At 37.6% G+C, this 27,179-nt stretch overlaps 1 protein-coding gene and 1 long non-coding RNA gene across 2 annotated transcripts in view; one reads left to right on the forward strand and one right to left on the reverse strand.

Annotated features, from left to right (window-relative positions):
* The window catches only part of LOC139118657 (uncharacterized), a 358,536-nt gene that overhangs the window by 26,676 nt on the left and 304,681 nt on the right, over nt 1-27,179 (reverse strand). The window lies entirely within an intron of this gene.
* The window catches only part of LOC139118651 (neuromedin-K receptor-like), a 58,762-nt gene continuing 43,964 nt past the window's right edge, over nt 12,382-27,179 (forward strand). The window contains exons 1-2 of the mRNA XM_070682072.1: nt 12,382-13,118; nt 26,683-27,084. Coding sequence (XP_070538173.1) covers nt 12,696-13,118; nt 26,683-27,084 — 825 coding nt within the window. The 5' untranslated portion in view covers nt 12,382-12,695. The remainder of the gene's footprint in view (nt 13,119-26,682; nt 27,085-27,179) is intronic.

A 27,179-nucleotide genomic window follows, 5' to 3' on the forward strand; every position in this document is an offset into this window, starting at 1 on the left:
TTTGTTCACAGTATCGTTATGGGGTGTTATTTTTTTAGACTTCCGATTGAACAAAACCCAGCAAATTTTATGTACACGCCCTCTATGGCCCACAAACATTGCAACCTGCTCTTTCCGTATTCTGGCAGTATCGTAATGTGGCAATCGATAAAACACGTGGTTGCTAATGACCCATGATATCAGGATATTCATATCGAGACAACACGAGAGACAACGAGATAACGACACAACATGCTTGGTCACCGTTAAGGCCATGCGTCGCCAACAGTTTAGTGCGTGCGTCATTTCGTCTTTACAACCCTCTGTATCACGCCATCAGACTGATCATATCCATACGCGAGGGAGGGTGACACAGCAAGATAACTATCTCACAAAGACGACGTTCACCCTCTGTAATAGTGAAAACGCCATTAAAAGTTAGTGGTGCATTCTGGTATTACACCTATCTTGTCTTATCCTCTGATAACTTGGACAATTAGCGACCATGTTTTATTACTTTATAAGCAGTGGATTACAGGTTGCTTAGCGCATGAGCAGAGATCAGACTCACGTGGTTTTGTTTTCTTCATTAGGAGACCGTTAAGAGAAATCGTGATTACACTATAAACAAAACATAATTGCTCATTGGACACGCTTTTACCGGAAATTTTTCATAAACAAAGCATGCACAATATTTCAAATTAGACACTGGTAATTGCCCAATTAATTGTTTTGTTGCAACTTGTGGCGTATAATATATATATTAATATTGATTTAAATGATTTAAACAGTCTGAAAATTCTGACATTCACTTTACCTCGTTTTTAACCATGGGTAGACGGTTTTAGTCTTACTCAAGGTAAACTAATATATATTAGTACGTGAACGGAGAGGGAGTCGGAGTGACCATGACTACCGGACTTGGCTGCCTTCTGCAGGAATCTTTTTCAGCACGTACCTCAGATTAATATTTTCCAAAATTAATAGCAAAAAATAGTTGGAAAAAATCTCTCCCCTTACGAGTAATCAAAGACCTGAAGAAAATTGTCTTACCATATCACAGGGCCAGTAGCTTTAATTTTTGATGATTTTCACAAGTTTTGTTTCCCTTGCCAGTTTCAAGTTCTTGTTCTAATTCCCAAACCATGTTGAAGCACCAAGTATTCAGCTTTCAACACAGCGTCTATACGTGTAAAATACCCTGTTATCATTGCTTACATAAAGCCCCAAATAGTTGCGAATTTTATGCATTATTTTCATCATTTTATTTTCAAACCAAAGTTGGTTCGTGTAAATGTGCTAACTGAAGGATGTGTATAAAAGTATCACTGCTCGCTGATTTGGACCATGGCTACACCTTTTACGAGGTTGAATAATAAACGGGTGCCGCACTCATAAAATGGCGCCCCCACAGAAAATTACAAAAAACAGTATTTCCTGCACGTTCACATCGTTATCATACCAGAAGCAAGCATGATGCCATTAACTTGAATGCCCAACACACGATGGTCAACATGTTGTTGTTGTAATCTTGATTTTCTGTCTCATATTATTATTTTTGAAAATGGCGGGAAATCTAAAATGATGTTAAAACGTTTGAATATACATGCCACTTTCGACACTTATGACAGTGTTATACACTTTTCAGTCTTTAATGTATCTTATTCAAAGAAAACTTTTAGGAAACTGAGGATATTTTGAGATCAGTTAATTACACATTCGCAGCTATTTGGGCTTCAAATTCTAGTCCGGATCAGAGTTCACTTATCAATGATACCAGTGCACTCTGCATACATGTCAAGGCTGAGTCGATGAGCTGAATATAAGCATGTCAGAGCATGCTTTCAGGACTAAAACAAGTATTCAACATTGTAAACAAAAATTGTTGTGAAAAAACCCCCCAAATGTTACAGCTATATACTGGCCCTGTAAACACAATACTAATCTCTCGGTAGACAGAGTATACAGACGAAGTATACAGACGAGTATACAGACGAAAAATGTTCACATTTCTTCGGCTTTAAAAACGAGTTTAAACATATTGGCACTGTTTATGTCGCCTACGGCGGCATCCAAAGAGATGGTGATAACATCATATTGGGCGATTAAAGCATTAATTTTTGAGACTGCTTAGCTGTTTGAATTATTATCAGTCTGGTCCCCTAAGCTGTTCTATTTACACGGTACAAGTCATCTCGACGGAGTAGTTAGGCTATATCGGTTTTTTTTTGCATCACTACCACAATTTTTCATGCACCCTTCGGACTACACCCTTAAACTTTTAAAATTTGAACTACACTCTTGAAAATTGCAAAATCGTAAAATTTACGTTCCCTTATCTCTCCTATCACCCCGCTGTATTTGTAAACGCCGACGTGATGTGTTTCGCATATTCGTCGCACTTTTCTCAAGGCACTCGCCAACTATCCGCGCATGACGAAGAGCGCCAGAGGTGGTTATGCGCAATAAAAGAACTGGAGGTTATCGCCAACACACCAACAAATTTTAAAATGCACACGGAGGCGGCTAATCTGCGTCTTCATCTTCGTCGGAAAGTTATCAACCGATAATTCAGATGGGGACCACTGCAAGAGGTTGTTGACTCGTTTCCAGTTGGTCGTGCAAGGAATTCATGATAAACAAGAAAAGCTGCTATTTCTTGCCAGATTCTGTTGTGTGTAGTTTTTTATTATTAGTCAGACAATAGCTGTAACTTTTTGATAATATTTTCATTATTCTTATCCTATAAACAAATACATTCTCATATTGTTCATATATCCTTTATTTTTGTATTAGCCTTGCAAACACACCGCATTGTGTACAGTACGAAGTGTTATCGTCGACAACTGAATTCTAGTCAGACTAGAATTCATTTATTTGCCAATTGCATCACCGAACATTACACACACGCATGCTGTGTTTACAAATTGAACATGAATTTTGAATTAGAAACGTTTTTTTACAGTCAGAAAGAACGTAATGTAAATACATAAAAAAGCTAGACCTTAGTCATTTTGCTCGTTGCTTCAATGCAGTTAGATGCGACGGATAAATCTGTTTACACGATTAGCATTTACGTGACACGCACATCCAAGCAAGTTGTGTTCGGTAATCCCCCGTATTGCAAGATTTTCCTCAATTTCCCATTCAACACTTGCTCCGTGCCGATGTTTTTCAAATATCCCTCCTAAACTTCCACACGCCATTGATAACCTCCATAAATTATCCACGCTGCCGTAATAACGAGCATGAAGATAGATGATAAGGTGCCGTAACGGTACACTGGTGATTGATTGAACGACCGGACGTGCCCCGCCACGTTCCACTCTAATAAACTGCGCTATCTAGATCAAATCTGATGAACGGAAGTTCGATATCTATTAATACGACAGTTATTCCATATCTTGAGATATGAGGAACGTTTTAATGACACCAAGGTGTGAATTAGCTTAATGCTCTGTCATCAAGTTAACGGGGGCATAAACATTCCGTGCTGAATTTAAAGGTGTTTGGGAAATCACTGTTATCATATATATAAAACTCAGAAAATGCACGAACTTAAATGGCGTACATCTTGTCACTTGGGCATGAGGGGGTCCCTTGGAATAAATTGCATACAAAGGTGCACATTGGAACATTTCTCACAAAAGTTGATACCAGTGACTATATATTGAAACGTGTTTATTCATACGTTCGCAATGTGAATACGTCGTTTTTCTGTTTGATTCGGTAACGCTAAATCTCGGCTTAAACCGACGATGTCCTGTCGGCAAAACTATATGTGTTTGTAACCACTCTTCTCTAGCTCTACTCTCTGAAATGACTCAATCGTTTCAACGACTGCTAAAATTGGTGCTCAAAACTTTTTGAGGTTCAAGATTGAACCAAATCAGACGTGTTCACGATGTAGAAGAAAGGTGCATCGAAATGTCTGTTTATGGCGAGGTCTTTCGTCTGGCTCCAACCTTCATTAACCACTATGGTGCGTGGCACCAGTACCTACTTATCCACTTCTGCCTACAGGTCAACATTTTCATTAAACAGGAAACTTAGTTCATTGTGTGGAGTACCCCTTATCCAGTTTTCATAATATCCTATTCAGTATCTTCTTTCCGTGCGCATCTTCGCCAGAATGCCCTTTATGAACTGTCAAATGACATAGAAAGACGCCATGAATACGCAGAGTACTGTTGACAAAATGAGCGCAAAATTACAGGACAGGCTACGCAGTGTTTGTGATTGAATGACTGGCCGTCGCGTTCCACTCTGATAAATCCTTGTACCTAGATCAAACAAAATATTCAGAAATGTTTACGTTGATAATACTGTCGAACTTTAGTCTAAACAATGCACTCACCAATTTTTCAGCCAATCGGTTCGAGGTCTACGTAACGATTTCAAGGCGGCTGAAAAATAGCATATGACTTCAATCGGCTGCCTCAGTACGCTACAATACATGTTCGTAAAGTTTTCAAAGCTGAAAGGCTCAAATAAGTCCTATATTTTTAGTTTATAAAACACGGATACCTTAGAACATTTTCGGCTCGCCAACCAAAGTTACAGGAAATACGAGTCGTGTGAAAGTAATTTCAAAAGAAGAAAAACAAGGGTGTACAAATATATACAGTAACTACGCCTAAAGGATCGAACGCGTGATTGGATTTAACCAAGAATATGGTCATACTTGGGGATTGTCCACAGGTGTACTGAGTATAATGGAGTTCATTGCTTACTTTTAGAATACTAGGCCCGTCAGAAGTGGGGATATCACGTTGTTCCAATAGATGGAATCTCCTTTCAGACTTGTAATATTATGAAGGTGATACACTTTATGTGATCACGTCATTAAACCATTTTCACGATTTATCGCCAAAGCGTGTCGACGATTCGCCAAATTAGCACTGTTCGATGAAGCTCGGTGGTTATTTTTAGAACACTGTTTTTGTTTTTCATGAAAATATGCGTGACTTTGGTTTGCTGTATTAAAATGTGTCGTTGTGACTTATCAGGTGTTCTGAAGACGGCATCCACTTCTCGCCAGGCGTACGTTTTATATGCAACGATGCCAGGGGTCGAAATAGATTTTTGCCAGCATGCACACTGTGAATGTAAGGTTTTTGCATCAGCATGCATCAGCTTCTCAGTACCTGCACACTGACAGAGCTACAACAGGAGTTTACATCAAAAGATATCCCCAAGTCATTTTTCCCACAATCCCGTGCGAGGTCTTCTTGTCGGATTCATCGAGTACGATCCACGAAATGTGGGGTAATATTACTTTTCGGCTGGGCATGCTAAAAGAGTATCGCTTTTAAGAATTAAGACTTGTTCGATCTGAATTGACACGTTGCTTTAAACTTTCAGTCAGTTAATTTATTTTGATTTAAAAATAAACTATATAAATTTTGTTTGCTTAAATGACCAAATTTGCCACATGATTTAACCGTTTCTGGACATGAAGATCAGCATGTGATACGTACACTGTGTAGTTTGCTCCGGCCATTTATCTGCACCAAGGAAATATGGACATGCGTAGTACAGTGTGAATGTGGGTATTCTGGGTACCAGTGTATTTTTGTTACTTCTTGATGCCACATCACTCTCAAAAAATGCTGTTCAACCTGTCCATAACTTGTAAACCACGCCATGCAACATTCCTCGATCCAAAAGACTCAAAGACGGAAACCAGCGAAATAGTTGCACTTCGTATTCCGAGAATCACGCGTTTCTGAGAACTTACCCAAGGTAAATATTGAGACCCGGCGTATGTGGGAATGGGCTTTCTTTTGGAAGTGCTCCCTTCATTCTTTTTCATGTGTGCAGTCTAGACATGGTTCATAAGTAGGGGGTTTTAGAGCGCGTTAACTGGGTCACCTTGCATTGAACACCGTTGCAACGCAGTCATAGTCCGACCAGAATTGAACGAACTTTAGTAACCTGATAGCGTAATTTACTTGCATGTACTGTACTTCTTCCTTGCGTGAAATTTGTATACAGTGATGGCCGAAACGTAGGTTTTGAGCTAATTTTGTTTTGAATTTCTTCGTGTGGATCAATAAGTCGATAATCAGAAATCTACTCAGCTTTGTACGTGCTGGTTGGGAACTTAGAAAAAAACGATCGAAAGTGGTGAATATTGACTCAATCTTCCTTGAGACTTTTGAAAAATTTCTTCCGCAGATTAAGTTAATACTGTGATCCACCTTTGTGGAAATAAATCAAATTGACTCTATATCTTTTGGCAATGTTCCATTAAAGCAGGGACGATACCATTCAAGCCATAGCTTCCACTACCTGGCAAAAAAGATGCAAATGTAGCGCTGTGTTTCATTACTCCAATCACCCAACCCGCTGTGTTGGGATGCATATGATGTTACAAACTAAACGGTGACCGGAGATTGAGCAGGAAAACTTAGCTGCACGACTGCACTTTGTGAAGGGCGCCGTTATATCGAATCAGAGAGCTAGGATTCTACAGGTGAAAGAACGCAAAGCCTTTGCAAGATTCCAGGATTCTTGAAGGCGCCATCGAACAAATAAAATTGACCACGGCAAGGCAGCGCATGCACAATGATGTGCGCCAATATTGTTTGCCCTAGAGTTAAGAACATTGATTTCTAAAACAAAATTGGTTGTTACTGTTTGACTGTTAGTGGCAAATAATGTTTCCTAAATGTCTTAGAAATCGTAGGTTGTAAAAAAGCAACCCAATCGAAAAGTACTTTTATTTACATGATCTTCCAAAGAGTTTAAAAAATTAGATGTGTCTGTCTGTTTTTATTGTCAATCGATTAACCGTCGGTTACTCGCAAGTAATCATTATGATGTATGCGAGTCACGAGTGAGCCACTTAGGGAAGAAACACATTACCGTTGATGAGAATTTTACACCCTGCGATTTTAATCTGATCAAACACGTCGACTCGGCGACGTTTATTACTAATTTATGGTAACGAGGGTCGGAGAGTCCTGATAAAGCGTGACACTGTTGACCCCAGCTCTCGAAAATTCTCGCAAACAGATTGAGGTGAACAACTGTGGACGTAATCTATTTATGAAGTCTGGCCTCTCTCTGATCAGATATCCCTCATTTTCGAGCTCCCTTCCTACAAGTTAAAAAACACTGTGATCAATTCCATTCAATTTAAAATGAACAATAAGGATCTCTCTCTTAAAATTCTGTTCTACTGCTTTTTTAATTATCAAGGCAAGTATGTTCATTTTTCAGGCGTACCTTAGTTTACCTAACAACATCTACTGTTACGATGAGGAGACTCTACAGTGCTGAATCGTAGCAATAATGCCATACTTCGTAGGGATAGATTCTTACATCACTTCATATCATTAAGGTAGAGTGCGCATCGGGACCAGATCACATTTTTATAAATATTTTCTGATCTACCATCTATAGGGCTCATTTTAAAGCTTTACTGTGTTAGTTTTTTCGAAAAATCGAATATTTTTATTTCTCCCCATTGGGATGACTCAGGGATGGCGGCCATTTTGAATTTCAAATATCGGCAATGGTTCCGAACTATGCACGGTGACACCTCAATTGTTTATTGATTTTGTAAGAGTGCAGTTGAAAGTTTCATTGAGGAAAATCAATGCAAAAGTTTGAGTCTTTCTCTTTCGTGGCGCGTACTCTGACTGTGTTTGTATAGTGTATATAGCTTAAGATGACCTTCAGCTATACACACTGTAACACGATTGGAACAAATTTGGGATAATTGGATTTTCATATTTCTCAAATTTCTCAAAAGTGTTAGGTGCCGTATAGCTGAATGTTGCGATATTACAAAATACTCATTAAAGCAAGTATGTAACTGAAAAAGAAAAGTAGATGAGGTTACATTTGAAGATTGAATCGACATTACTTCATCATCCAATTATCCCGAATTAGTTCCAATCGTTTTCTATACAAACACACACACTTTAGATCTGAGAATTCATAAAAAACACTATTTATATATTATTTTTTATCAATTTGGTGAATTTCTATTTTATTACTTTCATCTGTCTATTGTTAAATGATCTAATGATTAATTGATTAATTATTACTCATTAATATAATCGTTGTATAATTAATAATGTATTTATTTATTATTTACTTTTACATAACGAACAACTAACGCTTGTGATTTGTTATTCACATTTAACTCCAGTATAGCACTGTATGAACACTATAATATTTACAAAAAGGAAGAAATAACAATAAAACTGACAATTCTGCAAAACAGAAACATCATTCTCCATAAATTTCTCCCGATAAAGTGTGAAACGACGTTTTTACTGCGATATGAGCCCATAATGGTATTAACCAACAGAGTCGATCTCATATTTTCGTCATAGATACTGAAGCGTTGCGCCAAGATTAAAATTTACGATGAGTTTAAAAGCAGCGGTTCGCAAGAGCAGCGGAGCGCCTCATATAAGCTGTTTAACATTTTCGCTGAAAAGGGACAAACGAAATCGGATTTTATTTGAATTATGAGTTATATTAAAAGCTCAAACGAAATTAATATTACTACCAGACGTACATCAAACATGCTGGAAGAATCGGCAGGCAGACGGTCATAAACAAATCAAAGGTTTCTTCGCTAATATTACCCGATTTAGTTTTAAAAGCATCAAGGCGAGTATGCATTCAATTTTTGAAACGGAAGGAATATCATTATCTATAACTTGTCATGATTTGCATCTTTGTATATTCTTATAGGAGGCGTCTGGTCACCAGCTTAAACATTTACTTCAGCAATATAAAGAGAAGAAGTAAATAATCGGCTAAAATCATGTAAAATGAAAGAGGGCTTAAAATAGATTATCCGTTATTATATAGGGCCATGGGCCATATAAGTTCCGATTCGCTGAAAATGCCCATAACTAGGGATTGAATCACCCATTATATCTCTGTCAGATAAACATAATACAGACAATGTATCCGATAAAAGTATTTTAATTGATAAGAGCAAAGGTCCTTGACAAGCTAAGAAGAAAAGACTTCTTAATGAACCATTACCATTATTGAATCAAATTTCATCAGATCTGTCTGACACGACGAGAGAAATGTTTTCTAAAAGCCATATCAACAGCACTGAACAAGACTCCACCATAGAATTATCAAAGGCGAGTGATTTCTGAAGCAGCACGGATTTTCTAGTGAGCGAACTCGTTAAAAGAGAAATGCCTGTACAAAGGATTAGAGGCATATCTTTCAGGTGTGTTCGAATACAGTAAAACTGAAATAGGTCGATAATTTGATACGTCGTAAACGCCGCTACAGTCTTTTAAAAGTGCAGTATTTAAACCTGCAGAACATTTGAAAAAAAACCCCGATTATTCTAAGCTAATATTAAACAGCAATGCCACGTACGGGTCAGCAATGACGGAGGTCAACATCCTCAGAAGTTTCCATTTTATGTTATCTGCACAACTGGATTTTGCTGTTAAATTACGCTGTGTACACAAACTCTCTACTGCCCGTATTTTTGGGTGGTATGCATCACACTACACCGTTGCGCATGCGTAAAACTCTACTCACTTGAAGCAAACTCTCTTGCCAATTAAGGTTTTTCTCTGAACCATCGGCATTGGATAAATCAAAAAGTAACTAGGTTTCACTCAAGGCTCTTCGCAAAAGATCTCGAAGTCCGTTTCTCGACACGAATCAACATAGTTTTCTTTTTGTATCTCGCCATTCTGTGTCGATTTGATTGACCTAAAGTAGAATAGAAAGCATGGTTAAACACATGTTTAAGATGTGTAAAAAGCTCAAAAAGTGTTAAATCTCGAACAAGTCAACTTACGTGACCAATCAAAAGATCGGACAACAGAAGATAACGGTGTTAAGGTGGCCAGTGTCAATCAGGTCACAGGGGTTCGCTAAAACATCAGTCGATCGCAACAGGATATTATGTATCGAGTGTCTTTGCTTTTGTCCTCAATCTGATCCCAATATACGTAAAATATAGAACTACTCCTTTTAATTCAATTTCAGCTTCATTCAGTTTTCTACGTTATATATTATATGTACTTGGGAAATCTACACCACGTTTTATTGGTTTTGCTATATTTAAGGTAGTATGTGCTTGGAAAGTGAAAGACTTAAACTTTCGCTCAAATTTTCCTCAAGGAATCTTTCAATCGTTAACTTTCAAAATCAAGAATAAAAATCGGGGGTCACCGTGCAAATTTTAGTACTAGAGAAACAAATCACCCAAGATTTACCGATATTTGAAATTCAAAATGGCTGCCATTCCTGTGTTAACTCTATGGAGAAAAATAACATCTTCGATTTTCAAAAAACTAAGACGGTGAAAGTTTTTCTCATTCAAAGGGCTTCAAAATGAGCCCCCATAGGCGGTACTAGATCAGAAAAGAATTTGAAAAGTTTGAAAGTCCAAACATCTGTCTCCGTGGCGCATTCTCCCAAATGAGACGTTTATGACAACTTGAAGAAGGACGATTCATCTAGAAGATGAGAGAAATGGTCTAATAACTTTTTAAGAGATCTGTTTTACTGTTTTGTACCTCTGCTTCTTTGATTATTTGTGATCAATAAATATGTAAGGATTACAATGTTCATGTGTTATATTGGCATGGAATAATTGCATTGTGTAGCAATAAATTGAAAATGCTCCATATTTGGATGCCCGTTCAAAGGGTAAAGTCACCTACGTGCGGAGACTTACTATGACATTTTAGCAACCCCTTGTGGGCATACGTCTTTCTGTATCACCAAATGGGATCGCGAAAAGAGGAGTCTCTCCAAGTCCGTTGTCATTAAATACAGTGTACAAAACCTTCGTTGTCTACGCTACCCTGTCCTTTGTATAAGGTTTAATGGCTGAGACCATGCTTTTCCTTAATTGAATATGACGTCAAAACTGGCTAAATAATCATTTCCATTCTGCGAATAAAGGTTTTCAAATACTACCGCATGCTGGCAGTGGGCAGTTCTCCTTGAGATGTTCATTGGTAATTTGTTTTCATATTTGAGAATTCCTGCGGACATATATCAAACACCCTGCAGTTTCGACATTTCTAGGCCTCTAATTGTCTCAGTTCATCGCTTTGGTGCTGAATGCCATCATTTTTAAGGTCGCCAAGGAACTTCAAAATGTAGGTTCTAATTTCCCCGGGGAACTTCACACGCGCACTTGACATCTCCAGGACGCAGAAAATTTAGAATTACACGGCATTCAAAGTCACTTAGTCTTCATAGCGAGCAACAGTCTCAAGTGTAACATTGCCCTTCTACCAGTTGTACAATAATGTTAATTAATATCTTATTTTTCTCGCAAGCGAATTCGGTGAGTTGCTGTTTCAACGTCATGGTGACCCCAAGATGTCAATTCTACTTATCGGCTCCATTGAAAGTTCTGACAATGTACATTTGTAAAGCATTGTGGGACTGATTTCCTTGCCTTGCACTGCCACCTGTGGAGTGAAAATTGGACATGAAGAGCATTCTGACCAGTAACCCAAGAGCTAGCGAATGCAGCAAGTGGGATATCCCACGATTCAGTGTGATTGGCACTCCCTGAGACCTCATTTTAGCGGGTCAGAGCGACAAATCTTTCGGTAAGCGGAATACCATTGGTGAGATTTTTCTAAAGATATCGGCTAACATATTGTCGGTATTCGTATCTTTCTAAATGCCATCCTTAACGTCTTTGCAAAATAATCATTTCTGCTCGAATAAGGTAGCAAGCCATCTGAACTACTTTGCAATAAACCAGGGGGTCCTACATTGTAGTTACACCTGGGTCGTCAAAGAAACAGGAGTGTATAGATTTTTGTGCATTGTCATTACAAAAGAAATCTGCATGTGAAAAATTGCCCTATGTATCTATACCATTGTCGTTGGCAACCTTACGTAGAAAAACAAACACAACATTGTAACAAACACACTTTACATTTGATATCTACCCTGTCGCTTACCAGCGAAATTTTCGACCCTTATTTACCTGATATTTGTACGCTTACAATTTGAAATGAAGGTACAAATAGAAAGTTGAAAAATAACAATATTTGCACCACTATGTCCACTTGTAAAAATCAGATAGAATTGTGGGAATTATCACATGTGTCGGGGAGATCTTCCCTGCTATTTCGTATACACATAAAATTCGAACAAGATAAAAACAGCAACTGTTTTGTCGCGCTGTAATCCTCAAGAGATGAGCAATAAAATGTTATGGATCGTTTTGTGGGATAGTATACGTGGAGGAGTTGATAAAACTGAATTAATCACTCTTTATTTGTTTAGGATTCCAACGTCCTGAGAAAGATCTCTCGCGATACGCTGCTCACCGCCTGGCTCAAACGCAAATTGTATCACATCATCAAATTCGTCGTCGCACAGTCACGTGACGCCCGAAGATAAATTTATGCAGTTCTTTTGCTGCTGAAGGGGCCGAAACCGTGTTCACATCTTCAGTGGTCGAATCGGAGAAACGTAAAGAGTTTATCTTTCGGTTAGGTGCGACACCGTACAGATTGGTCTTATTTGCAATTTTTTATGGAGATGCCTTTCGTGCATCAGCGTCGCTAACTCAACATAAAGCAACATTAACGTTTGTATGGTTCGCAAGTGAGAACAGACGAACGGTGAGGGCCTACCAATGGTACCAAACATTTCTTCTCTTATACCGTGACATCGATGAGTCTCAGCCGGGTACAGCGCTAAGCAAGAAGCAAGAAGCAAGTTACAGGATGGAGTATGAGTACAACTGGACCAACTGGACCAACTTGACCGCGGAACAGTTAAAGCAACTCGAAGCTGAAATCCTGGCATACAGAGCATCGCTGCAGGAGAAAAACGGATTGGCTGCCTCCGACTCGGTTCTGCCTACCGAGAGCTTTCAACAATTGGAACTCCCGTTGAACTGGAGAGTAGGACTCATATGTGCATTCAGCGTAAACATCGTGCTGTCAACTATCGGTAATATCATTGTCATCACGGTGTTGCTTTTCAGCAAGCGGCAGCAGTCGGAATTGAACTTGTTTCTGATAAACTTGGCTCTTGCCGACCTCACCATGGCCATATTCTGTATGCCCTTCACCTTCAGCACTATCATGTACGGTCATTGGATATTCAGCACCGCAATGTGTCCAGCTGTGATCTTCTTTCAGCAGGTATGGTTACTGCAATTTACACTTGAACCAATTTGTGAGGAATGCGTCGATTGTTGACGTTAATTACCAACTAATATGTCGAGCGTGATAAATGTTTTTTTTTTATTGGAGTGCTCGGTAAGGCAAAGGGAACGCATCTCGGCGGGGAAAAAGTTTTGAACATATTAAAGCCCCGAGGAGAGTGTCCAACGAGAGATAGCAATGCAGTCTGGCGTGAAAGTCTCTCAAGTAGAAACCAAGCCAGTCCGTTACTTTTAAGTTAAATGCTAAAAGTCAAGATGACGAAGGCGGTCGTTCGTCTTAATATAGTCTTGACAATGAGCGTGAAACTTTAAATTAACGGATATAATCGGTTTCTGCTTTAAAACTGTTCTATTTTACATGCATAAGTAAATATGTGTATATGTATGTATGTATGTATGTATGTATGTATGTATGTATGTATGTATGTATGTATGTATGTATGTATGTATGTATGTATGTATGTATGTATGTTCATACTAAAATACATGATTTCCAATTGTTTGTGTATATCTATATCTGTCTATCTGTTTTTCTGTGTAATATGTCTACTATATACCAATATCTTTCTTGTGGGGGGGCTCATTTTGAAGCGTAACTAAAGTTTTTAAAGGCTTATTTTTGTGAAAATCGAACATTTCATTTACATTTCTAATAGACTTAATGGCAGCCATCTTGAATTTCATATATCGATAAAATTTATGGTAATTTGTTTCCACAGTATCAAAATGTGCGCGATGATCCCTGATTTTTTATCCATGATTTTGAAAGAGAATAGTTCGATGTTTCCCTCATGAAAGTTTAAGCACAAATTTAAGACTTTCAATCTCGAGGTGCACCACATTGATAAAATCGTTCATAAAATGTTGAATGGAGCGTCTTTGGATGTTGGAATTCCAACCACATCTGTATAATTGCGTGCAATTACCATCAGCCTTGATGTGGAACTGACTTTGTTATGAATCGCGAGGTGTTGGTTTTGATAGCATTATCAGTGAGACTGAAGTAGTTTTTAAAATCGGTCTCATCAAGTGTAGCTCTGGTTTCTTAATGGCACCAGGCTTCCCAGAAACTTACAGGTAGACCTGCCCCGTAATGTTCATGCACAGACGGTTGTACTTCCTTTCTTAAGATTAGTGTGTGATTTGTTAATACTTGGGTCATATTTTCCGTGTGGGCGTGGTTCACTTTCACTCACTTTAACGGTATTCCTGTTGAAAGTTTATTTCTAGAGGTTTTGATTTCTTCGGGGAAGTCTTGGTCGGGGAGACGTAGTACCTTTTCCCCATGTTAGACTGCATCCATTTACACTCAATTGTAAAGGAACATTTCTAAAGCATGTAATAAGAAAATAGCGAAGCTCCGGTAGTAATAGGCTCTCAACGTCTCCGAGGGTTGAAAATAAATGAAAGGATACACGATGTTTGTCTACGATTTATCTCAAAAAGTAAGATAGGGGAACAAATCTTTCACATCAAATTTCTTGTCTACTCCCTCATACCAATACAACATATGAACTTGTGAAGAAAATGATAATATTTTGACTACACTTGCGTAGTCATCTGCCATAACCACGTGACGTTTTCATTTATTTTTCGGTTGAATTTTGAAATTAAACTTCCATCGATGTGGCAGATCGAAATTTTTACACTCAACTCTCACGCGAAGATAATAAAAAGTCTCACAAAGTGGTTCTGTTTGGCAAATTATGAGACCTTGTGCTGTAGTTTCGTCTCCCATTCGGAGGTTTGTTGACCCAAAGACCTGACTGCGTGCACGTAGACTCGCAACTAATCATGACACGCACGTACAATTCACGGAATTTCGTCCAGACTTTCAGTTAAGATATCGAAGTTGCCGTGACATGAATATTTCTCATTCATGACGATGAAATACAACCAGAAAATGAAAATACAGAGTTGAACGCCAGCATACTTCAAAGTAAAAAAAAACCCAAATATTTCACGGCAACTCAACGCTGGTGACAATGTTTCAGCGTATGTGTATACATTTGGCCTAAACTCGGACTCCGAAAGCATTTCGTTGAACTGGTCTTTTAACTTCGAGTGTTTTTTTTTGCCCGCTGGAATGACAACGTCCTCGACAGATATATATATATATATCTTTATATATATATATATATATATATATATATATATATATATATATATATATATATATATATATATATATATATATATATATATATATATATATATATATATATATATATATACATACGGGTTATGTGATAAAGACAATATTACGGTATCTTTTTTAAAGATAGCGTAACTTAGCTTGAGGGGAAATTCTCGGTTAATGTTATCTTTGAATCATGTATAACTTTGCTGGAGGTACTATACACCGGGCGATCTTGTTGCTTTTATCATCAACCATATCGACGTCTAAATGATCGACAACTTGCCTACGGCATAAGATATCAACACAAAGGTAGTTTAGCAGTAGAAACGCAAAACCGTTTTAGTAAACTCCATTTATTTTGCGAATACATAGTAAACTCTTGGCCAGTGTGTGTGATAAGTATATAATTCCTTGATTGTTTTTCGTGAACTTCGAAAGGTTCTCGTGACGTAATAACCGTGTCACCACGAGTCGAAGGCGACGGGTGACGTGAACATTATATCACTTATATCTTCCGTATTCGTTCGTTTTGATACGAAGAAAATATTAATATATTTATACATTTATATCGTACATATATATATATCATATATATATTTATATATATATCAATATATATATATATATATATATATATATATATATATATATATATATATATATATATATATATATATATATATATATATATAATGTTTCTCGTACATATATAGTGTGTACGGGAGAGACAGATAAACAGAGAATACAACAATTACTTGCCAGTGTTAGTCATTGTGTCACAAGGCACTTACAGAAGACAAGGATCCTTTATGTACCGAAGGATAAGAAGTTTATACCCACTTGATAAGTCGGTATATATGTGTTCACATTTTAATTGTACATAAGTACATTGACCGAACCCCACAAACTTATCTCTATTTACACCTCATCGGTCATCACACATTGGTCTACATGTGACATTATTATACGCATGAACAGCTCTGTGGAGAATCTGAAACGGATAGTATCTTATCTGTCACGCGACGAATAAACACCTTTCGGTATGAAATGGAAAAACTTGTCAATTACATGGCATTAACATAACATAAACGTATGCATTATTGAAATTATTCGCGCCGCTACAGATTGTTTCTCATTGAAAATTAAAACACAAAGCAAGCTGATCCTGAACAAGCTGGTCGTATTTAAATTCTCCTGAGTAAACATCGAGTGGCATCAAATGTTTGACCAGTTTAGCCTCCACCACCCCCAAAAAATAATTTCATCGAGTGATATGGTTATTATGATGCTCGAGGTACTGTTTTTATCGTGAAAAAGTTTTCTGTCTCACGGGTTTACTCGAACGATGTCATCGGATGTAAACGTAACACAATAATGTTATCAATTTTCATCCCTGCATAACCAAGCAGGAAAACATAAACAGTAAAAACCACTGTACTATGAAATGTTAGATATGAGTGTCATTAGTGTAGTATCAAAACGGAAATAAAAGTATCAGATGTTGTTCTATATCCTCTATAGTTCAGTTACGTATATCGTAGCATTGTCTTTAAGAGGGGGAGGGGGAAGTGCAAGGAAAAGTAAAAATATGCCACATATATACCAACGATCTGATCATTCTGTTCAGCTTGTAGCGTGAACCATCTATTGTGATAACATCTGATCAAACGAAGCTATTTCAAAAGGTCAAAGAATCATAGATATCTAATTTGCTCTTTTACTTGGCCTAGGCAAACAACGTGTTTTTCCATTTTGACGTGAACATTATATCACTTATATCACCCGTATTCGTTCGTTTTGATACGAAGAAAATATTAATATATTTATACATTTATGTTGTACATATGTATATTATATATATATTTATATAATATTATATATATATATAATATATATATATATATATATATATATATATATATATATATATATATATATATATATATATATATATATATATATATATATATATATATAATGTTTCTCGTACATATATAGTGTGTACGGGAGAGACTGATAAACAGAGAATACAACAATTACTTGCCAGTGTTAGTCATTGTGTCACAAGGCACTTACAGTAGACAAGGATCCTTTATGCACCGAAGGATAAGAAGTTTATACCCACTTGATAAGTCGGTATATATGTGTTCACATTTTAATTGTACATAAGTACACTGACCGAACCCCACAAACTTATCTCTATTTACACCTCATCGGTCATCACACATTGGTTTACATGTGACATTATTATACGCATGAACAGTTCTGTGGAGAATTCTGAAACGGATAGTATCTTATCTGTCTCGTGACGAATAAACACCTTTCGGTATGAAATGGAAAAACTTGTCTATTGCATGGCATTAACATAACGTGATAAACGTATGCATTATTGAAATTATTCGCGCCGCCTACAGATTGTTTCTCATTGAAAAGTAAAACACAAAGCAAGCTGATCCTGAACAAGCTGGTCGTATTTAAATTCTCCTGAGTAAACATCGAGTGGCATCAACTGTTTGACCAGTTTAGCCTCCACACCCCCCAAAAAATAATTTCATCGAGTGATATGGTTATTATGATGCTCGAGGTACTGTTTTTATCGTGAAAAAGTTTTCTGTCTCACGGGTTTACTCGAACGATGTCATCGGATGTAAACGTAACACAATAATGTTATCAATTTTCATCCCTGCATAACCCAGCAGGAAAACATAAACAGTAAAAACCACTGTACTATGAAATGTTAGATATGAGTGTCATAAGTGTAGTGTCAAAACGGAAATAAAAGTATCAGATGTTGTTCTATATCCTCTATAGTTCAGTTACGTATATCGTAGCATTGTCTTTAAGAGGGGGAGGGGGAAGTGCAAGGAAATGTAAAAATATGCCACATATATACCAACGATCTGATCATTCTGTTCAGCTTGTAGCGTGAACCATCTATTGTGATAACATCTGATCAAACGAAGCTATTTCAAAAGGTCAAAGAATCATAGATATCTAATTTGCCCTTTTACTTGGCCTAGGCAAACAACGTGTTTTTCCATTTTAAATGCCTTTTAAGTTAGTAGTTAGGAATTTTTTAATTTTTTTTTTGACATTTAGCAAAATCATTTAAAATGGAAAAACACAGAGTCGAGGAATGTTAAATACAGAAGGTTGCATTATCGAAAGCAGAAATAGTTATTGGTTTAACTTCATTTCTTGTTATTTTAAAGGGCCAGTAATGCTAACTTTTGACATTTTTTCCACCATTGTTGTTTTGAATGTCAACCACAATTTCTTGTTCTACTCCCCAAGGCATTTTGATATACACCGTATTCAGCTTGTCAACTCAGCCACACCGTATTCAGCTTGTCAACTCAGCCAATACATATGTAAACTGCGTTATTATTGTCGATGCGTGAATTCTGGTCCTGACTAGAATTCAAATGTAAAGAAATAAAACACAGTGCAGTTTACAGATATAGATGCTATGCTGACAAATTAAGTAGTGGGTGTTCCAATATTGTTTTTAGAGAAGAATAAGAAGTTGCAATGGACGTAGAAAACAAAATAATGAAAAATCTTCAAAAGTTACCATAAATGGCTCTAAACACAACTGTATCCATTCTTTGATATGCCAAACAATTGATTAATGTGTGTGATCAATAAGAGACGCTGTCTGGCATGAACTCTTGCAGAGTCGCAAATACTTATACAGACCTGTTCAAGATGGCATTCATCAAGTTAACTCTATGTCTTGCTGTCTTGGGCAAAATAATGATTTAGCTTCAAAATCCGACTCATCTGACGGCTAAGAGTGGACTTCAGTTCTGGGTCAAGTTGTGGACAAGCAATGGTTTGCTCTATTTCACCCTCGGCTAATAAAATTTATGATAATCTTATAAGCTTACTGTACTCTCACGCAACATTATTAATTATCAAATTGCATGTTGACTGTCTTGAATCTTCTTGACTGAAAACTCCACCTCCAAATGCAGGCAGTAAAAACTTTCAACTTCAAAACAACAGCTCGCCGTTGGGTTTTATAATGTAAAAACAGGGGCATCACTCATTCTATTTGAACTTTTCTCGCCCTGATTCAGACATTTATTTTCATCCACTGTGAATCTATAGACGTACTGTACTTGTTGGCCGAATGAAGCAGCTCAGCAGCTCATTCTGCTAACACGCCTGGAGTCATTCTACCACACATATAACATCTTTTGTGAAATAAATAATGTGTGGCTCAGTGGGACTCATATCTCGCTAACGTGACAACCCATGGCCTTTCACGCATCCGTTTCCTCATAATCTATCGCAGGAAATATAGTACATTTTCATTGCTGCCGTGATCTTATTTATTTAACACAACATCAAAATGAAGAAAACATATCGCATTCAAGGAGAAGATAATCATTGTGTTTGACGGTAAAGAAAATCTTAAAATTTAATGCCACTCTGCTCAAATAAAGACTAATCACAAAAGGATAGTTGCAGGATACATAATTAATTATATCAAGATACTATGTTAATATCGCCAACACAGGGCCGTTTGTGAGACAAATTAGAATCAATATCTGTCAAACTTTTAACAATAATCCCAATATGGCATGAATGATGTGCCAATGTCTATTCATTTTGCGATGCCATTCCATATGAGGATATAAAATGATGATGAAGTTAATAGAATACCTGTACCAGAAGTGAACTGAATGTGCTCACGTGGTTTACAACAGGTTCATTACATCGTAGTACGCTTCACAGAACAATCAGATATGTGTCAGATCATGGTATGTACAGGTTTCATCAACTTTAATTCACTTAATTAACTTGACACTGTTCAGTGCTTCATGCGACAGTTATATATTTATCAGATCAATATCTGATGCAGGTTTCACCAAATTTGGTGCCTTAATTTCAGAGTTATATCACTAAGTATAAAGTTAACTAAAAATGCAAATGAACCTTTTATTAACTTCACACTACTAATGCTTCTCAACACAGTCAGATCTCTGTCGGATCAGTATCTGCAGCAGATTTCATCAAATTTGGTGCAGTCATTTCGGAGTTATATGACTAATTACAAATTTTCATTGAATATGCAAATGAGCCATTTATTAACTTGCCACTGCTCAGTGCTTCTTGTGACAATTAGATATTTATCAGATCAATATCTGAATCAGGTTTCACCGAATTTGGTGCCGTAATTTCAGAGTTATATAACTAATTACAAAGTTCATTACATTTACGAATGAAGTACACTACTCAATGCTTCCCAACACAGTCAGGTCTCAGTCGGATCAGTATCTGCAGCAGATTTCATCAAATCTGATGCAGTTATTTCTGAGTTATATGACTAATTTCAAAACTTCATTAAATATGCAAATGAGCTATATATGAACTGGAAACTGTTAAATGCTTCTCAGTACAATAAGATGTACATCAGATCAATATTTTTTGCAGGTATCATCAAATTTTGCAAATGAGTAGATAATTGACATGACACTCACAGCATCATCATAATATTTTGAGATTGTCATCTGTGAAAAGTTTCATGAAATTTTATGCAGTATTTCTTGATATATATCGACACTGTCATTACTGTCTCCATAGGAACCATTATATGAAAAAATATATATTTCATAAACCCATTAATATGCAAGCCACACTAACCAAAATGTAATCAGCTCTTGCCAGTAGCATATGGTACCTGTGTACCGAATCTGACTTGAATCCATTCAGGCGTTTTTGAGTTATCGTGTAAACAGACACACAGACAGACAGACACATACACGGGCAGACAGACAGACATCACATCACAGATAATCCATTTTTAGCTAACGTGTTCACACACGTGAGCTAAAAATGGATTGTCTCTTAATCTTGCTGGAATCTTTATTATGGGATGTTAAAAAAGATTTTCCGTGCTCTTGAAAGAAATAGTTGCTACTTTTTATTCAGTCGTCGTTTAATTTTTTCTGAATACCCAATTTCAGATACTACGGCGAGTAACATCCCATAACATTTTTTGCGATCTTCACGTTTAAAGTTCAACGGTCATCTTAATAGAATGGCTGCCATGCAGTCGCATTGGATCACGTTTCAAAACAAACTGGCACACGTGTGTAATACATGCTGCGGTAATCTTGTGCCAGGTTTAGAAAAAAAATGAACAAGATGTGTTTTGACGGACGTTTTTCGATTGACGCGCGGAAAAATGGATGTTCTCCAGCCCGGAGGGGACGAGTAGGACTCGGCCTTGCCATTTGTCTTCGCTATGCGGAATGTGGATAAAAAGGAAAAATATAAGGGACAATAAAAACAAAAACAAAAAAAAGAAACAGTTGTCGTGATATTGAGGTCATTCTTATTCACTAGAGATTGTTTTCGATTGAAATTCAATTCAAAAGCCACGTGGAATGAGTTTTTTTATGTATTCAATGTGCATTTATTCCAATATCAATAGTTGGCCCCTTTTACACAAGGCTGATACCGCGCGCATAGTCGTGGACATTATCATAGCCGTGATAAAGAACCTTGAACACTTACCCTGTTCACCCTGGCATCTGAAAGACTAGTGACAACATTATGATAAATATCCTATTCGTCATGGCCTGTCTAGTAGATATTAAGGTAGTATGCGCCTTGTGAAAGACTTAAACTTTTGCTCCGACTTTCCTCAATGAAACTTAAAAGCATTATCTTTCATAATGAAGAGCAAGAGTTAGGGATCAACGTGTAAAGTTTGGTACTAGAGAGAGAAGCACTTGAATAACCAAACATTTACCTGTAACGGCCGCCATCCATGTGTGAAAGGTATACTGTCACCTGTTCCAATTTTGCCACAGTTGTCATGGAAAGAGAAAATCTAACCAATCACAGATTTTAAGCGTGTGGCCGCTTTTTAAAAACAGCGCCCTCACATGGGCATTTTGAATACCATGGAACGCCCCTTTGACCATATATGGGCATATTTAGATTACAGGTGACTATATACCTTTAACTCTATTGTGAAAGTAAATTTTTCGATTTTCGAAAAACGTAGTTTATATACTCCAAGAGCTTTAAAATGAGTCCCTCCCCACAAGTGGTAGTAGACCAGAAAAGAATTGTACAAATCTAAGAGAACGAATATCTATCGCCTATAGGTGCATTCTACCTTAAATGCATTATAACACAATGGGACAGGTATGTAAACACAAAAGCGCTATTGATCCATGAGGCTGAGCTAGTATGCATCCAGTGAGTACAGCTGAATAACCAAATTAATTATGCTATCGGTTATAACAGTCGACATCGATAAAGCATGTATATATATATACATGACGGTACGCATATGGAAGGATTCCTATGGGCCGACCAGGCAGGCAAGTTGTTCGCAATCCTGTACCTTATTTGAAAGCGGGAAGACTTATATTATGACAATGTGCTGAGGAAAGGGTGGAAGGACAATTTTTTAATATCAACGGATGGGACATTTTTTATTACTCCAAGAGCGCAGGCGTGGAGTTGCATTCAGTTGTTTTCGGGATTTTCAAATGGGGAGAGCATAATCATGTTGCCGGGAGAGGTGACAAGGAGATCATGTTGCCAGGACTATTACTACAAGGAGGCGGCAAGCAAATAATTTTCCCGCCTGAGGTATGGAGACAGGCGATCATATGTTCTGCCGCAGGAAGGCAATTTTTTTTTTAATTTTTTGAAGTAAACAGCGTGCATTTTCGCCCTCAAAATGTTAATTTCATGCAGAATACCGTTCAATAACATACTGGCATGAAGAAGGACGCCTGATGACAATTTCTGGTCACAAACCAGCTGGTTGGCTGCCTTCAGGCTGGACTGATCTAATTTCCGTTCCCGTGGCCTCCTCCCCTGCTAATATTTCCTTTACGTATTATAGGGATATAATACCTATGGAACAAATTAACTGGATATTCCAATATGATTTAAAGGTCACGGTGCACTGTATAATCTAAGGTTTCTGGCTGTAGTGTGTGTTTCATATTATACTTCTTTAGACACGACTGAACATTCAGCTAGTCTTTCACTGATACATCAAGCATGCGTAATGTTGAATATCGAAAGCAAAACTTAGCAGATGTCGTGCATAATTTCAAATGCCAAATAGAATTTCCGATTATAGTTGCACTTTGCGTTCCAGTGAAAGGTAAATTAAATGTACCCGATTTGTATCGGTATTGACGTAAAGTAGCTGAGCGTGACGCAGTCATTGTATCAATATTGAGAGTTGGGTATATTTCTTGTCAAACAAAGCATAGGCAGACCTACTTACCCGTGAAATTGGCGGAAAACAGCGTTTGAAAAATACTTACTTAGATACTTGGCCTGTCAACTTGAAGGAACGATACAGCTTGAACGGAATCCAGCGGAAACAATGTATTTCCTGTCTCTCACAAGATTTCAATATCCTGTATTGTGCAAACAGAACATCTGGATTGATTGACAAGAAATAATTTTCCACAGGCCACGCGTGCTGTGGTTTAGGCAAAGATTTTGACCGATTGAACTTCCTCGTTTCTGAAAGCCATTTTGTATATGTAAGTGATACTCGGTAAGGGATTGCGGCAAACAGGGATATACGAAGTCCACTATTAAAGGCAAACACAGTAATTTAGCCGATTTGACAACATGCACTTCATGATACTCAGAAGGTTTTTGTGATCCACTTACTGGATTAAACTCGGAGAAAAAAAGCTTCCCGACATTATTAATCTTTTACAGCTTAAAGCGCGAGTTGAAATTTGAAACAGTACCAAAAAACACGCATTGCAGGCTCCTAGATTGCAACGGTTATCCAATCACTTGACCGGTACGGATTGGAAGAGGAACGGTCGGACTGCGATATCATATTTTTACATCATGAGTAAAGTTTGCAGTTATTATGTGTTCACCAGCTTGTTTCACGCATCCAGATTACGGAAACACACTAGTGATGTGCGAGCTTTGATTTCGCTCTACTTTTTGTTATTACAATGTACCTTATTTGCACTGTCTCTCTCTCACGTTTCACTGAAACAGCTTAATTTCCGCTCGCCATAGCAACTGCTTCCATCAAGTGTGGCGGCAAAAAGAAATATGATCTGTTCGCACCAAACAAGTGGGACGCAGTCACCATTAATTACAGCAATAAAATCAGAGGACATTGTGCTTTGTTTTGTGAACATAGCTTAATATTTTTGTCGGCTCTGCAACTGGTAATGTAAGGCCTGAGGCAAGAGAAAAGAGCAGTTTGTACGCCTCGTCGACACCGTACCTGTCACAGATCAACCGACCCGGCTAAACTGCAGATTGGCTCGCGACGGCGAGAATTCACAAAAATTTAAAATAAATGTCACGTTTTTACTTAAAAGAATACACTGCAGGAAATCCATTAAGGGCCGTCAACACAAACGTATAAATGTAAAACGTGATAGTGAGCGATTTTTTGGAAGGCACGCCGTAGGTAACTTATTTGATTCTCTTTGAAGCAGGCGGGGAGCGGCTACCTTGGTGTATTTTTATTATCGGCTGTCGGCGAAATTGTATTGTTTTGTTATATCAAGTAACCATGGAAACAGTGGGCAGGTAGGTTGTAGGCACAGGCATCTGGCAAGGAGAGTGTCACTGGGTCTATCAAGAACGGAAGTGCCGTCGGGGAAACCTCATGGCGGAGAATGGGAAGCTGGTTAAATCATAGAAACAGTGGTTTACTGTCTATGGGTAAACTAATGATAAGGAGCGAAAATTTTCAAACTACGAAAGGAGGGTACTTGAATACAACAGCCACCCACCTTAATTTTTTATTTATTGAATAACTTAGAACACGATATTTACCCGTAAATCATATCTGGTCACTATTTCTAGAAATCAGCCGCTATTTGTTGGCTCCATTACTAGTTGCTCGGGTGTATACAGAGAGATTTCCCGTGTTTTACCACTATATTATGATACATTGGCCTCTTAACTATAATATTATATGGTCAGAAGTCTTACTTGTCATCGCAGTGAAGGTTACGGGTCTCTGAAGTTTCAATGATCGGTGATTCTGTAGAAGAGTTTGATTAAATCATATCCGTTGTTATGACGGCAATTAATTTGTCTCACATTACTGCACCTAGCGGTCATTGGCACCAGCAAAATCATTAATTAAAACAGCAAGATCTCAATTGTAAGTCGACATGCGTACATTGGCGACAAATGCACTAAGACGCTAATTGCATTTTACGAGGACACTTACGAATTCTGCACAAATAGAAGAATACATTTGAATTATATTCGGAATTATCAAAGTATTCAACACGTAACGAAGGAACATGAGCATGGGCTTGCAACGTGTCACAGAGACTTTTAAGTATTAATTGTGACATGTAAATTCAAGATCAATACCTATATTGGTCTTTAAGGTAGTATGTGCCTCGAAAGTGAAAGACTTAAACTTTTGCTCAAATTTTACTCAAGAAATTTTTGATGCGTTCTCTTTCAAAATCAAGAATAAGATCTTGGGTCATCGTGAAATTTTAGTAGTCAAGAAACACATTACTCAAGATTTACCAATATTTGAATTTTAAAAATGGCCGCCATCCCTGTGTTAACTCTGTGGGTGAAAATAATATTTTCGATTTTCAAAAAAACTAAGACGGTAAAAGTTTCCACGGGCTTCAAAATGAGGCCCTACAAGTGGTAGATCAGGAAAAATTGTGGAAATTACAATAGTAGAAATAGAATCTGTCCCCGAGGCGCATTCTACCTTAAACCTGAAGAAAGCCGATAGTAATACCGTGTCTTGGCTCATCTCGACAGTGTGAGACGTTGCGCCACAGAACAATGAGTGGCTTAAAAATCTTCATATGAATTGCTGCTTCTAACAAAAATGAAAGTTTTGAAAACTTAGATGTAGTCCAATGTAAATCTTAGGTAAGAATTATATAGACAAAGCCAGTCATATTGGGTGGAACCGTAAATAGCCCAGTTGGCCACGTGGGCCCTTTTCTATGGTTACAAATACTAGCAAAATTATTTAACCAACAAGCTGCACGTGATACGTTATTAGAGTAAGTTTTGCGTCAACAGTTTTGACGTCATCGAAGGTTATGTAAGATAAACAGGATTTTGCAAAATGTACCGGAGTTATGTCCAAATACCATGGTACTCTTGTGTACGTACAGTCCTATATTACTCAGATATTTTCGACCAGCTTGAAGCAGATCAAACAAATACATTACAAATGTGCTTTACAAATGAACACGGAAACATCTCCCAAGACACATTATCTGATATCAACTTTTGTAAAAATGGAATGTTTCAAAACTTCCGTAAAAAATGGTCACGTGAGACACATCTCGCATGCCCTCAGCGTATGATCTTTGCCGTTTCAGCCTAACACATACTCAGCGTAACTTTCTTTTTCTTCCCTCCATTGTAGGTTTCGGTTATCGTAAGCGTCTACACCTTAATAGCCATTGGTATCGACCGTTACTTCGCCGTCCTCTATCCGCTAAAAGTGCGAGTGACGAAAAACCGAGCCAAGATACTATTTGCCTTAATCTGGTTGGTGTCCGTTCTCTTGGCTATCGTGCAGACTGTCTTCGCCAAGGCCAGAAAAAGTTACTACGGCGAGAAGATGTTTTACATCTGTACAGAGTGGTGGCCACTAGACTCGGCCGGGTTAATTTACGAGATCTTCATGGTGATGGTGACGTATTTCATTCCATTGTTAGTTTTGCTGTTTTGCTACGTAAGAGTCGGCAGACGACTGTGGGGACGTCACATACCTGGCAACGCCGATCACCAGAGGGACAAATCCTACCTTTCGTCAAAGAAAAAGGTATAGTGTAGATAAACTGAATTGATAGAGAAAGAATTTACGCCTCTGTCAGTCTGTTTTATCTATCCCTCTGTCCGTCTATTCGTTTTCCCGTC

This window comes from Ptychodera flava, chromosome 19 (genome assembly GCF_041260155.1).
Source record: "Ptychodera flava strain L36383 chromosome 19, AS_Pfla_20210202, whole genome shotgun sequence".
Taxonomy (NCBI): Eukaryota; Metazoa; Hemichordata; class Enteropneusta; family Ptychoderidae; genus Ptychodera; species Ptychodera flava.